The sequence below is a fragment of the Passer montanus genome, unplaced genomic scaffold, assembly GCF_014805655.1.
Source record: "Passer montanus isolate IOZ18808 unplaced genomic scaffold, ASM1480565v1 scaffold89, whole genome shotgun sequence".
Classification (NCBI taxonomy): Eukaryota; Metazoa; Chordata; class Aves; order Passeriformes; family Passeridae; genus Passer; species Passer montanus.
Genome location: NW_024374256.1, coordinates 2256939 through 2272760, shown reverse-complemented (window position 1 = coordinate 2272760; position 15822 = coordinate 2256939). Strand labels below are relative to the sequence as shown.

The 15822-nt window shown below is 47.8% G+C and overlaps 1 protein-coding gene across 1 annotated transcript in view; it reads right to left on the bottom strand.

The window, feature by feature from the left end:
* The window catches only part of CSMD2 (CUB and Sushi multiple domains 2), a 243818-nt gene that overhangs the window by 91811 nt on the left and 136185 nt on the right, over positions 1-15822 (bottom strand). Inside the window, exons 14-15 of the mRNA XM_039733794.1 lie at positions 13085-13267; positions 2542-2868 (exon numbers count right to left, since the gene is read on the bottom strand). Coding sequence (XP_039589728.1) covers positions 2542-2868; positions 13085-13267 — 510 coding nt within the window. The remainder of the gene's footprint in view (positions 1-2541; positions 2869-13084; positions 13268-15822) is intronic.

The following is a 15822-nucleotide window of genomic DNA, read 5'->3' as shown; positions in this document are numbered from 1 at the left end:
GTTCCAGCTTCTCTGGAAATTCCATCCCATCCCCTTACAGAGAACAATTCTTTCTCAAAATCCCAATTAAACCGACTTCCTTTCAGCTCCATTCCCAGCCCTGCTGGGAGAAAACAAAGCACACACAGAAATCTCTCAGGTGCCACCAAGTCCTCCTGGGACTGCAGGGACACCTGGCTCAGTTTTAAGACCTTCTCCAGCAGTTTAAGCTCCACCAGCCAAACATTTGGCAATTAGGCCTTAATTCCTCATTAAGTGCATAATTATGTCCTACATCTCCTCCTGCCTGGAGAGGAGCAGCCTAGCAGGGATTAAAGGCTCCGGGTTAATCCCACACCTGAGCTTTCAGTGGTTTTAATGCACGTGAGCAAAGTCAGCTGAGCTCTGGATGGCTCCCAGAGCATCTCTGCCCTCACCATCGCCTGTTCTCCACAAGGAAAAGAGGCTGGAAGTGAGTCCTGTGCTCTGGAACCTGTCCCTGGCCCCCTCTCCCTCCCCCAGACTGAAGGGAAGGGTCTGGAGCTGGCTGGGAAAGGCTCACTGGAGAATTTAAGCAGTTTGAACAAATTAACTCATTCCTAAGTCAACCCCAGCACTGAAAACCATGAAAAATGTCTTGGAAAAAATGTCCCCATGCAAGGGACAGCTGCCAGCAGGGGAAAGGGAGAGGCACCAGCAGCGTTCCTGAGGTGTCACCCCTCACCCAAACCCCCTCCTCTCAGGAGCCTGCTGGAGTTTGGCAAATGCTTCCTTAAGGCCTCTGATTTTATTTATTTTTTAAAAATTTCTCTTTAAATGAAGGCTCTGCAATCAGGGCTGGAAAGGCCATTAATTTATCCGTGCCACCAAACCCAGCCTAACAAAGCTCAGCTCTGCTGCAGAGGTTTAAAAAGGCTCTTTGGAAAATTACAGGACAAGCTAAAATTACCGTGGGGACTCGAGGAGTGGATTTAACACAGAGCCAAATCTCTCTCTGGAAATTTCAAGGCCTTCTAACACAAGGCAGGGCTACATTTGCCTTTTTCTCCAAAATTTTGCATTTCTGGCTGTCAGCAGTCAAGGGTGGCACTGACTGAGGGTGACACAGGGACCATACCAGACCCAGCATTTCTCCCTGAGCTGCCCCCAGGGCATCACCTCTGCTCCCTGAGCAGAAAGGAGGCTCTGAGAGGGAGCCTTCAACCTCACAGCCAGAAAGAATCTGTGCCACCAGCTCTGAACGTGCCACCAATCCTCCATCACCCAACTGCAAATCCAAATTAATCCCCAATTTTCGGGTTTACTTCGGAATTCCAACAGCTTTAGCAAGATCCATCTCTGCAGTCTCCAACATGAATTTAGAGTTGAAGGAAGGGTGAGGCGCTTGATGCCTTAGGATTTGAGCTTTTATATTTTTTATATATTTGTAATCCTGCAGTTCTTTAGCTCTAAGGACTCTAATAACTCCAAACTCCACACACAGTGGGAGCTGCTGCTTTCCCATTTTGGGCAGACAATTCCTCTCCAGGCCTGGCAATCCTGAGAGATGGAAACAAAAGTGAGTGGGGGGAGCAAACTTGGGGTAAATTACTTCATTACCTGAAGTTGGAATTGGAAGATTAATTTCAAATATGCAAATGGACCAAAATGATAAAAATGTGAAAATCCATGATATATTGTTTATTTTGGGTTTAGCCCCTGGGGGGGCTTGGTTTGTCCTAAACGTCCCTGAAAGCCCTTCAATAAATACAACTGCTCTTTATTCCTTTAATTTGTCCAGCCTCTGGTTTTTCAGCAGCCCCAAAAAGGCACCACACTTGTGGCATTCCCATTCTCCGAAAAACCCCTTCACCCAGGATTTCTCTCCTGGGAAGCTGAGAAGCCTCAGGGAAAAAGGAAAACAATTCTTATCTCATTTGCTTCTCCTGTGTTTTGCTCCTTTGGAATGTGTTTGGAGATTGTTTACCCACAGGTGATTGTTTCACTGGATTCTGGTGTGAGTTGTTTTCACTCTTTGGCCAATCAGTGCCAAGACTCTGGAAAGAGTCAGGAGTTTTTATTATTATGTTTTCACGAGTTTTCATTATTATCTTTTCACAAGTTTTCATTATTATGTTTTCACAAGTTTTCATTATTATCTTTTTAGCATTGAGTAAGTATCTTTTATGTATTCTTTTGTATAGTTTAGTATTCTTTAATATAATATAATAATATTATATTAATTTAATGTACAATGTAATAATTACTAATATATAATATATTATATAACTATATTAATTATTAAATTACTATATTAATTTAATATAATGTAGTATTGTAAAGGAATCCATTAGCCTTCTGAGAAGATGATAATTATTAATATAGTAGTATATTAATTATATTAATATATTAATTATATTAATATAGTAATATATTATATAACTGTATTAATTAATTAAATTACTATATTAATTTAATATAATGTAGTATTGTAAAGGAATAAATTAGCCTTCTGAGAAGACAGAATCAGATGCACCACTCCTCCCTGCCACGGGGGCACCTGCAAACACAACACCCACTCACTGGTGAAGGTGATGTTGAATCCTCTCTTCTCCATGGAGTGGTCAGTCTGGAACTCCAGCCTGGCCACGTGGCCGCTGCTGGTCAGCGAGGAGGGGATGTGGCTCCCTGAGAAGGTGCCCAGCACGGGCGACTCGGCCGTGCCGCCGTCCTTGACGGCCAGGAAGTCGAACTGGGGCTCCACGTCGAAGTCGTTGAAGGCCAGGTGGATGCGGCTCTCGGGGTTGGCAATGATGAGCCACACGCAGTGCAGGCTGCTCCCGTACTCCTCGGGGTAGTTGGGGGACAGCACGATGCCCGACGGGCTGGTGAAGTTGAAGAAGCAGGAGACTGCAAAGGGAAAAGTGGCATCAGTCCCCACAGTCCCCCCTGCCCTCGTCGCCCTCGCTGGGATGTTCCCAGTTCCTGCTCTGAGGCTGCCTCAGGAGGGCTCTGCTCAGTGAATTTCCAGGTGATTTCCAGGCTGCCAGAGCCCACTAACAGAACTTCTGTCATCATATAAATATCAGCATTTCAGGTGCATCAAGAACCAGGAGGGGAAAACACCACCCTGGATCTTCCGTTAATTCCCTTCCATTTGTTCTTTAATTCCCTCCCTCACAGGAGCAGCAGGGAAGCCTTTGGTGACCACTGAATCAGAACCATTTGGTCATCAGTATATCAGAATTTTTTAGTCATCACTGAATTCAAATCTTTCGGTCACCATTAAATCAGAACTTTTTGGTACCACTGAATCCAAATATTTTGGTCACCACTGAATCAGAATCTTTTGTCACCACTGAATCAGAACCTTTTGGGCATCATTAAATGAGAATCTTTTGGTCACCACTAAATCAGAATCTTTTATTATTGGGATAAGAAAAGCACTCGTTCTTCAGGACTTTGGGTGGATTTGCCATTTTCCGGTCCCTTCCAGGTTTATTTAACAGCAGGAAGAGAATGCCTCTTAGGTGGGATCTGGCATTTTCCAGGTGAATTCCCTCCTCAGGAAACCTCCCAGTAATCCAGTGGGTGACTTGAGCTGGTGCAAAATAAAACCAGCATGGAACCAGCCAGGTTTTACATCAACATTTTTTTTCTGTGGCCACATCCCAGCACAGAACCTGGAGCAAGGAACCAGCTCAGACCCTCTGGGCACTGCTCCAGCCTCCCCTGCTGCTGTCCCTGGCTCAGCCCTGTCACCCACAGGTGACACATCCATCCCCGGGGTGCTGCAGATTCCTCGGGGCTTGCTCACAATCAAATCTGCCCTTTCCATCTGCTGAGCTCATTTTCCCCCCCCTCTGCATTCATCAAACTCCTTCCATCCACACCATCCCACAGGGAATATTTGTGGGACACGGCAACAAATGGAGTGCTTGGAGAAGGAGCTGGGAGTTAATTTGCTTTGTCTGTGTCCTTGGGAAGTCGTTTACACCTGGCTGAGCACTGGGAGAGGTGGAACAGCCCAGGAACATTCCCAGATGCTGGGGTTTGGGACAAACCAGAGGAATCTGCAGCCCTGGAGGAGGGGAAGCTCTTCCCACCACAAATAAATCCCTGAGTTCTGCTGGTTCCCAAAAAGAGGCACCCAACCAGGCAGCCATTGCCACGGAAATAATTAAAACCGGGCTCAAAACGAAGCTGAGGGGAAGAGCATGCATGAAAAACCCTCCAGCTCTCCAGGGGCTCAATCTATCCCGGGCTGCAGCTGCCAAGGCCCATTAATTTGGGAAGGCAAGGCTGCCTTTGAAGTGCTACCTGCCCAAACTTTGGGATATTTTATGTACGGATGCTTTGCTCATCCTTTTTCCCCACCGCCACCCTTGGTAAAACCCATTATTGGGAACATCCATCTCCCTAATTCCTGGCACAGAGGATGAGCTTGGCTTGGGGCTGGCATTTAGACAATTATTTGGATCACTGCTCTGCCTCCCTCTGTTATTTTCCCTCTGTCTCCCCTCACCACTTAATGGGCTGGGATCAAATAATTCGGACGTTCCCGTGACGTTATCAAGGCCACGGAGCTGCACAATCCATTCCCTGCTCTCAGCCACAAAGAGAGCAGATTAAAGAGAAAACAAACTGCAAAACATCCTCAGGAATTTTTTTTTTTTTGGCTCTCTCTCTTTTTACCAGACGCTGAAATATCAGGGGATGCTGTCAAATAATTCTGTCAGCATAAGCACGGTGTAATCTGCCTCAGGAAAATTGAAAATAAATTCATTCGCACCCAGGGAAATGTCTCAGCAGCAGGGATGAGGTGTCTCCTCTAAATTTTTAAATCCAAAGGGGTGAATTAGCATTCAGCCAGGACCTCCAGCAGCCCAGCAAGAGAGAGGTGCAGTCGCCAGTTCAGAAAATAAAACAACAAAGGACTTGCTGACAAAGGGGAGAGGAGCAGAGCGAGGGAAGAATATAAAATTAACCTTTGCCAGATAAAACAAAGTGACAGATTAAAGAGGAGCTGATATAAAAAAAAACAAAACCCAAGAGTCTCCACTGCAGGGAAGTAAATGAGGATTTTGATTTTCCATAAGATCAGAGAGGAGAAAGGCGAGTTGGAGCTGGAGGACCAAGGCCACTGGGCCAAGCTGTGGCCAGGAAAAATCTCTCCTTGATGGAAAGGGGAGCTGGAACCACATCCCAGAGGGGAACATCCAGCCCAGGAAGCCACAAGGTTCATGAACAATACCATGGAGTCTGTGAGACGATGATTTTCTTCATCTTTTGAAGCAGAGGAGGTTTTTCTTCACTTAGAAGGAGGTTTTTCCTTCACTGTGGAAGGCTTTTCTTCACTATGGAGGGAGGTTTTCCCTCACTGTGGAAGGAGGTTTTTCTTCACTATGGAGGGAGGTTTTCCCTCACTGTGGAAGGAGGTTTTTCTTCACTGGAAGGAGGTTTTTTCTTCTCTTGGAAGGAGGTTTTTCTTCACTGTGGAAGGTTTTTCCTCACTGTGGAAGGAGGTTTTTCTTCACTGGAAGGAGGTTTTTTCTTCTCTTGGAAGGAGGTTTTTCTTCACTATGGAGGGAGGTTTTCCCTCACTGTGGAAGGAGGTTTTCCCTCACTGTGGAAGGAGGTTTTCCCTCACTATGGAGGGAGGTTTTCCCTCACTGTGGAAGGAGGTTTTCCCTCACTGTGGAAGGAGGTTTTTCTTCACTTGGAAGGAGGTTTTCCCTTGCTGTGGAAGGATGTTTCAGCTCCGATCCACTCAGCCTCCCTGGAGCTGGACACTGGGACAAACCAGGAGCTGTTTAACAACGTGTCACAGGCAGGGCCAGGCTGTCAGGAGGAAGATGATGGCAGCAGAAAAAGTGGAGACAGCCCAGCTGCACCTGTGTGGTGCTGCTGGAGCATCCCAAAGAGCCCTGAGCAGCAGGAATCACTCCCAACATGACAGAGGCCAGCCCTGCTGCCTGCAGCTGCCCATCAGCAGCACGGGCTGGGAGCAGCCCTGGCTGCAATTAATATTTATTACCCTTGTTAAATGTCTGCAGAGGCCATTTCATTATGTGCACAGCAGAGGGGCCTGTTTACAAAGCTGGCTGTGTCAATAATTTTTTTTATTTGTCAATAATTGCTACATTTGTCAATAATCCTTATTGCTGACCAATTACTGCAAAGGCAATGAGAAAAATCCCTTTATTAAATACAGAATAAATCACAGCAGACACAGAGCAGCAAGAGCATGGCATGAATGAACCAGCACAGGGATTTGTTCAGGTTATCACAAGCACCACCAGGATTCTGCCTTGGTTTAGAGCAGTGAAACAATGAAGGAGCAGCTCCTTGGTTCTTGGGAGAGGGACATGGATGTGAACATGGATGTGAACATGGATCAGGCAGGAGATTTCAGCAGGAGAAATTCCTGCAGCTCTCTTCTCTTCTCTTCTCTTCTCCTCTCTTCTCTTCTCTTCTCTTCTCCTCTCTTCTCTTCTCTTCTCTTCTCCTCTCTTCTCTTCTCTTCTCTTCTCCTCTCTTCTCTTCTCTTCTCTTCTCCTCTCTTCTCTTCTCTTCTCTTCTCTCCACCCAGATCCCACCTCCTCCCAGACCACCTCCCTTTTTTCCTGCTCTCCATCCCTGCTCATCCTGCAGGAGAATCCAGGGCAGATCCCAAGGAGAGGTCACACCACGGGAGCAGGAAAGGCACTGGGGTCAGGAGCTGAAAACCTAGCAAGGAATCCCTGGAATAATTGCAGTTTCCATGGAAACAATCCAAAATTCCTGACTTTCCTCTCAGTTTTTAGATCCTGCTCTCACAGACATCTTGGGAAAGAGCTGGGAGACACGAGTGGATTTTCTGCCTTGCATTTCCTTTTTCCTCTAGACAGAACTTGGTGATGGACTGGAAAAGTGCTGGGAGCTCAGGGCACTGCTCCAGCTGGGCAGCAAAGTGCTTCACATTTTGTGTTTTCCTCTTTCTGTATCTGTTATTCCAAGGAGAAAAAAAATCTGCATCTCATGGTGCCTTTTCCTCCTGAAAACCCTGTGGCACCACAGGGCAAGTGGGAGGTGAGGGAAGGAGCTTGGAGCAAAATTAACTGGAAAGGTTTTGTTATTTCAGAGCAACAAAACCCAGCTCAGTCTGGGGGTGGGACTGCAGGTATGAGGAGAAGAATGAAAACCAGGCAGGTTTTAGGAACCAAATCTTGATGAAAATATCACTGAATTTAAAATAGATGTGCAGGGAAGAGCAGGTTTCACTGCCACCCACTCCAGCAGGAGCAGGGACTGACTTTGGGAAGGAGTTGAAGTTTTTTAAAACTTACTGGGAGCTGCTGATCCCCACTGGGACAGGGCTGGGCTGCTCCTGCCAGGGATCCTGCAGCCATCTGCTCCTGGGACGTGCTCCAAGGCTTCTGCACCTTCCTCTCCTGAGTTCCCATGATTTCCAACAGAACTCTTCCTCTCCCAGCAGTCTCCCTTGGGAATTTTTGCAGTGGCTACAAGAAGGTGGAAGTTTGTGGCCATTTTTTGGGTGGTGCTGCTGTTCACGTCCCCTGTGCTCCTCCCTCCTCTGCCACGTGCTGCATCCAGCTCCTGCAGGCTGGCATGGGACTGCCCCTCAGGGGCAGGGGGACACTTTGGGGCAGCCACCACTTCCCTGTGGCAGATTTTTTTGGCAGGAATAACTGGGATGTTAACGAACACATTTATCCCAAATCCATTAAAGTATACCCAGCAATGGATACATTTATCCCCAATCCATGAACACATTTGCTCCCAATCCATTCAGATATTCCCAGGAATGAACATGTGTTAACAAACAAACCCAGGAACAAAAACATTTATCCCAAATCCACTCACACATTCCCAGGAATGAACACATTTGTCCCCAATCCATTCAAAAACAACCAGAAATGAACACATTTATCCCCAAACCCAAACACTCCCAGAAATGAACAGATTTATCCCCAAATGGAATCAAACACTGCCAGGAATGAATATATTTGCTCCCAATCCATTCAAACACTCCCAGAAGTGAACATGTTTATCCTCAATCCATTCGAACACTCCCAGGGATGACCACATGAGTCCCAAACCCAATCAAACATTCCCAGGTATGAACAGATTTATCCCAAATCCATTCAAACATTCCTAGAAATGACCACATGAGTCCCAAACCCAATCAAACATTCCCAGGAATGAACATGTTCCATTCAAACATCCCCAGGAACGACCACATTAATTCCAAATCAAATCAAACATTCCCAGGAATGAACAGATTTACCCCAGATCCATTCAAGCACTGCCAGGAATGACCACATGAATCTCAAACCCAAACGTTTCCAGAAATGAAGGTGTTTGCTCCCAGTCCATTCAAACTTTCCCAGATTTATCCCCAAACCTTCCCAGGAACGGCCACGTGAATCCCAAAACTCTGCTGAGCGACGCCAACCAACCCAACCCTGCTGGGGTCAGCGCAGACCCTCCCCCTCTGGGGATTTTTTGGGCACAAATCCCCTCCTTTTACTCCCCCACCATTTCATTCCCTGTCAGACACGAGGCGGGTCCAGAAAACCTGGATTTTCCAAGTCTGATCCCAACAAACTGAAGGTGCAGCAGAAATTCTGGCGGGACTCTCCCAGAACTGGCACCTAAACCAAGGCAGGAACTCTGCCTCTGCTGCCCAAGGTGGTGACAATGGCATTTATTGTCACTCCAAGTGCCACAATCATCCCCCACCAAACAGGACGGCGCTGCCTGGCACCGGTCAAGCACCCAGAGAAAAATGCAGGATGGAAATTTGGGAAAGGCAGGAGGAGCAGGGAAGGGAAGAACAAAGATCCTTGAAAGACTCTTTCATGGCAGAACCCCCCCAGGAGCACCAGGACCCTGCTCTTTCTGTCAAATAAACCTTGTGAAGTGAATTTTGGGGGCCTCCCACTGCAAATAAAATCTGAAAATTAGGGTTTTTTTCTCTGTTCCACACGAGGATGTTTGAACAGCAATTCCCACCCTGGATCTGGAGGTTTTGGCAGCTCTGGAATGTCCCTCTCCCTCATCACATCTCCATCCTCAGGGTCAGCAGCTCCAGAGCTGGAATTATGGAGCTGACTCTCCATTTATAAACTGAATAATCTCCTCACCACAGGATATTCTACCCCCAAATCAGAGCACAAACCTCAGCTGAGGGAGCACAAGGGTTTTCCTTCAGGGATATTTACCCAATGCAACCCCTGAGCCTGTTTTGCTGAGAAAAAGGAACAAATTCTGGCCAAAATTGAGTTCTGGGTATGGAACTGCCCTGGCCTGTGACAGACACCACATTCCCCAACCCTGGAAATGCCATTTTTAAAGACAACAACAGAATTATGGAGCTGGTTCAAGCAGTGCAGGACAGAGAGGAGAATAGAGGAGAACTTCAGCCATCACCCACAGCCAGACACTCCAACTGTACAGAAAGACACCCAAACTGTGCAAAATAAACACTCAGACATCCAAATTGTGCAGAAAGACACCCAAACTGTAAAATATAAACACCAAGACACCCGAATTGTACAGAAATAAACACTCAGACACCCAAACTGAACAGGAACAGACAGCCAGGCACCTGAATTCTACAGAAATAAACACTCAGACACCCACATTTTGCAGAAGCAAACACCCAGACATCCAAATTTAACAGGAACAGACAGCCAGACACCCAAATTTAACAGGGAAAAAACATTCAGACACTCACATTGAACAGGAACAGACACGCAGCCATCCAAATCTCACAGAAATGACACCCAGATACCCAAACTGCACAGAAATCAACACTCAAACACCCACACTGAACAGGAACAGAAGCAAACACCCAGACATCCAAATTTAACAGGAACAGACAGCCAGACACCCAAATTTAACAGGGAAAAAACATTCAGACACTCACATTGAACAGGAACAGACACGCAGCCATCCAAGTCTCACAGAAACTGACGCCCAGATACCCAAACTGCACAGAAATAAACACTCAAACACCCACACTGAACAGGAAGAGACACCTAGACACACAAATGGAACAGGAACAAACACCCAGACACACACAACTGCACAGAAACAGCCATGCAGACACCCAATTTGTACAGAAATAAACACCCAGACACAGAAATTGCACAGAAATGAACACCCAGACACCCACCAAGTACAGGAACAGATACCCTGACACCCAAATTGAACAGAAGCAAACATTCAGACACATAAATTGTACAGAAATAAACATTCAGACACCTAAATTGTACAGAAACAGACACCCAGAAACTGGTATTTTACACAATCAAACACCCAGACACCCATATTTAAGAGGAACACACCCCCAGACACCCCAAAACCAACCAGACTCCCAAATCCCACAGGAACAAACCCCTCAACACCCAAATTTCAAAGAAACAAAACCCCCAACACCCAAGTTTCAAAGAAACAAACCCCCAGACCCCAAATTTCCCAGAAGCAAAGGGGCTCCCTCACTTTCCCCCCTCACATCTGATGGTCTCCCAACATTCCCCACCTGGAATTCAGACACATTTTGTGCTCCTGCTGCACAATAAATCAGGAGTGAAGGGCAGGAGGGGCCTGTGAGATATTTTTCCCACTGCTTGCACATTGTCTCATTGATCCATAAATATCCCCAGAGCCACAGAGAACAGATCACACTGGAATTATTGGAACTGAAAGATTCCTGCCATGCTTTGAATGGATGGGGCTTGATTTGATCAGTATCAATAATCCTATTTTACCAAAAATCTCCTTTCTAGTCTGTTATCACCCAGTTTGTTGCCCTGAGCACAAATCACAGGTTTATTCTCACTCCAAATTCTCAGCACGAGCCTCAACCACATCAACTTGTCCAAAGTCACCTGAAATTCCAAGAAATTAAAAGGAAAAACCAGCACAGAACCAGTCTAACACTTTCCCCCTCCCAGACAATCAGGAAAAACTCCAATATTTATTTCCTCAGCAGCACCTCCAGCTGATTTGCTTACAAAGAAAAAAAACAAACAGGAAGGGAGGGATGGCAGCTGGAAAAGGCAGCACTCAGAGGAATTGCTTCCTTTCCCCAGGCATTTCTCTGAGCTCAAATCAGTGTTTGAAAAGAAAGGCACTGGCTTCAAACTGGTTCTCCCCGTCCTCCACAACCCCCAATTCTCTGCCAGCTCCTCCAGAACAGAATTTTTTGTTAGGAAAAGGTGTGATTTGTATAGCCTGACTCACTAAATTGAGACTTGATTGGTCTCAAAGTGAAAACTTTTTATATTATTGGTGAGTTATCAATAGTATACTTTGGAGAACTATATTTATAAACAATGCTTACAGAAAGAGAGATAATAATTGCTTGAATTCTTTTCTCTAAGTTTCTTACAGCTTCTCACAGCTTCCCAGGAAAATCCTGGGAGAATGATGTCTGTCTCTGTTCAGAGGATATGTGATTACCACACTCCAGAGCCTCATCCAGCTCTGCAGGATCTGTTTTTCCCCCCCAGCTCCATCCTTTTCATGGATCAGCTCCTGCCACAGCACATTTCCATTGGAATCCCCCCCAGTCTGGCACCTGCACTTCTAAAAACAACATTTCTGCTTTCTCCCTCTCCATTCTCCCCTCCCTCAGCTGCATTTTCCTCTCCTGTTTTTTTCAGGCTCAGCCTCACTGCCCTGCTCCAAGGCCCAGATTTTAGCAGAGCCAACAAAGTAGAAAAGGATATAAAAATAAGAGTGAAGTTATCACCAACTGGGGGGAAACAGAGGGAAAACTCTGGGGGAAACTCCTGCAGGAAGGTCCTGTCAGGGCAATAAAAAAATTGCCAAGCATACCTACAGAGGACACTGAGAGCATTAAAACCCCATGGGGACTGTGCAGGAACTCCCATTTCCACCCCAAAATGTGATCCTGAGCCACCACAGAGAGCAAAACATCCCAAACCTGCTGAGAACTCGGGCAACAAATGCAAAACCGAGGCCCAGCAGGAGGGAGCCTGGAGAGGGTCAGACCACGAGGGAAAAATGAGGGGCCAAAACCAGAATCCAGCTCTAAATCTGGAATTTGGCCATGTCCTGTCTGTACTGGCCACCAAGGGCTGATTTTCCCTCAGAGCAGAGAGAGCTCAGCACAGCCCAAATCTCTCTCTACAAAGAGAATCCAGGTTTAAATCTGGAATTTATCCCTGTCCTGTCTGTGCTGGCCACCAAGGACTGATTTTCCCACAGGACAAGGCAGGGAAGTCCAGCACAACTCCAAATCTCCCTCTACAAAGAGAATCAAGGTTTAAATCTGGAATTTGGCCATGTCCTGTCTGTGCTGGCCACCAAGGGCTGATTTTCCCTCAGGACAAGGCAGGGAGAGCCGAGCAGAGCCCAGATCTCCTTCTGCAGACAGAATCCAGGTTTAAATCTGGAATTTGGCCATGTCCTGTCTGTGCTGGCCACCAAGGACTGATTTTCCCTCAGGACAAGGCAGAGAGAGACCAGCACAGCCCAAAACTTTCTCTGCAAAGAGAACCCAGGCTTAAATTGTAGATTTGGCCATGTCCTGTCTGTGCTGGCCACCAAGGACTGATTTTCCCACAGGACAAGGCAGGGAAGTCCAGCACAACTCCAAATCTCCCTCTACAAAGAGAATCAAGGTTTAAATCTGGAATTTGGCCCTGTCCTGTCTGTGCTGGCCACCAAGGGCTGATTTTCCCTCAGGACAAGGCAGGGACAGTCCAGCACAGCCCAAATTTCCCTCTGCAAACAGAATCCAGGTTTAAATCTAGAATTTAGCCCTGTCCTGTCTGTGCTGGCCACCAAGGGCTGATTTTCCCTCAGGACAAGGCAGGGACAGTCCAGCACAGCCCAAATTTCTCTCTGCAAAGAGACCCTAGGAATCTGGAACATGGCCGTGTCCTGTCTGTACTGGCCACCAAGGCTGATCTTCCCTCAGGACAAGGCAGGGAGAGCCCAGCAGAGCCCAAATCTCCCCTGCAGTGCCCAGGGAAGAGCCCAAACCTCTCCCCAAGCTGGCCGAAGGTGACACCGGGCAGGCGCCACCACCTCGGGGTCCCCTCAGAGAGGACACGGGGCGCCGCCCTGGAGCTGCTGACCCACTTACAAACACACACAGGTTTCTGAGCAGACCACTGGCTGCTCTTTTGGCAGGTGATGCTCCTGTGGCCCTTCAGCTCGAAGGCGGGCTGGCACTCGAAGTGCAGGGTGTCCCCGTGGCGGAAGCCGGAGCCGTCCCTGCGGCCGAAGGCGGGAACGCCGGGATCGCCACAGCTGCCCTGGTCGATCTCTGGAAGAAAGAGTACAGGGCTTGGCTTGGGAAGGGGCTGGAGGAGAGAGAACACGGGGTTGGGGTGTGGGGAAGGGGCTGGAGGAGAGAGAACATGGGGTTGGGGTGTGGGGAAGGGGCTGGAGGAGAGAATTTGGGTGTGGGGAAGGGGCTGGAAGAGAGAGAACACAGGATTTGGGTGTGGGGAAGGGGCTGGAGGAGAGAAAATACAGGGTTGGGGTGTGGGAAGGGGCTGGAGGAGAGAGAACAAAGAGCTTGGGGTGTGGGGAAGAGGTTGGAAGAAAGAGAACACAGAGCTTGGGGTGTGAAGAAGGAGCTGGAAGAGAATTTGGGTGTGGGGAAGGGTCTGGAGGAGAGAGAACACAGGGTTTGGGTGTAGGGAAGGGGCTGGAAGAGAAAGAACATAGAATTTGGGTGTGGGAAGGGGTTGGAAGAGAAAACACAGGATTTGGGAGTGGGAAGGGACTGGAAGAGAGAATTTGGGTGTGGGAAAGGGGCTGAGGCCCAGCTGGTGCAGCCCCACAGGTTGTGGCATCCCAACCCCGATTCTCTCCTAAATCCCATTCCCATTCCTGCCTTGTCCCCACACAGAGTTAATCCCTCTCTCTCTCTCTGTGCATTTGGACTCCAAATAAACCCCAAGCACAATTTCCTGTTATCTCCTGCTCCCTCCAATCCCATTTCCAAAGGGCTCCTGCCCTGGATCACTATTAGCTCCAACAACTTCATTATTCCTCCTCAGTCTTCCCACATTATTTATCTGCTCCGCTCTCCTCTCCTCTCCCAATCCTCTGGTTTTTATCCCCAAAAACTTCATTCCTTTGGAGTGTTCCCACATTACTTATCTCTTCACGCTTCTCTCCTCTCCCAATCCTGTTTTTAGGTCCAAAAACTTCTTCATTCCTCCTTCGTGTTCCCACATTATTCCTCTCCTCTCCTCTCCTCTCCTCTCCTCTCCTATCCTCTCCTCTCCTTTCCTCTCCTCTCCTCTCCTCTCCTCTCCTCTCCCTCTGGTTTTTATCCCCAAAAACTTCATTCCTCCATTCCTCCTGAGTGTTCCCACATTATTTATCAGCTCCACACTCCTCTCCTTTCCCAATCCTCTGGTTTTTTATCCCCATCATCTCTGATCAGTCTCGCTGTCTTTTCCTCCCCGCTTCCAATTTCTTGCACCAAATTGGAAATCTCTTTTATGACACTTCCTTTACAGAGGCAAATCATGGGAGCTGAGATTTGCATGACTCCCTCTAATATCCCAATTTGGCTGGAATAACAACAAGCACCCTCATTATTATTCTGGCTCCAGGCAACTCCACATCCAGGTGTATTTTGAGCAGAAGTCACGGAGCTTCTGCTGCATCTTGAGCTGAAAACTCACTGCTAGCTAATGAAGCATCTCCAAAATAATTTAACATAAATTAATATTAAAAGTTTTCACGAAACAGGCTGCGTTTTTTGCCTCTCAGTGAAAGCACTTGGCCAGGATTTACGGATCTTCCTGCACACTTTCCAAATCCAACTGTTTAGGAGCTGCACTTGCATATTAGGGATGGGAAATGAAAATTTTGGGTGTTAAAGCTGCACTGAACTGTTCATTCCTCCCCTCAGAAACGCACAAGGCCAACAGTGCCTAGCATGAAATGAAAATTCAGCTGGAAAACTCAAGGAATAGCAACGAGCTGGGATGGGAGGAGTGGATCTGGAACATTTATCAGCCTGTTTGACAGGGACCTGGGGGCTGGGGACGCTCCCTGCTGCCACTCAGAACACCCATGGCTGTTTTATCCCTTCCCTCCCACACCCTGGAACCTGGAAATGCAGTGAGCAAGTTCCAGGGACGGCCCTGGGAGCTGCAGGGGGCCTGTCCCCAGTGTCCCCAGTGTCCCCCCAGTGTTCCCAGTGTCCCCAGTGCTGGGTGCCTGGGGAAGGAGCTGTTGGATGTCCTGGGATTCCTCTGGCTGCTGGCATTTGGTGAGGATTCCCCATCCCTGGCAGTGTCTCCCACGCCAGGCTGGAGCACCCTAGGGCACTGGGAGGTGTCCCTGCCCGTGGACTGGGGTGGGCTTTGAGGTCCTGTCTGATCCAGACCATGCCAGGATGCTGTGACACCAACACACCTCACTCCAGCCCTCCCCGAGGACATGGAGCCACTGTGGATGCACCTCCCAGCCCAACCTCTACCAAAAATTCCCATCGTGGCAGCCCCAAAACTCCTCCACAAATGGACAGAAAAAATTCCTATCCCGGCAGTCCCAAAATTTCACACACGAACATAAAAAATTCCTGCCTGAGCCCATCCTGGCAGCCCCAAAACTCATCCACACACGGACAGAAAAAATTCCCATTGTGGCATCCCTAAAATTCCACACACAGACACAAGAAATTCCCATCCTGGCAGCCCCAAAACTCCTCCACACATGGACATAAAAAATTCCTGCCTGAGCCCATCCTGGCAGCCCCAAAATTCCACACACAGACACAAAAAATTTCCATTGTGGTAGCCCCAAAACTTGTCCACAAATGGACATAAAATTCCCATCCTGGCAGCCCTAAAA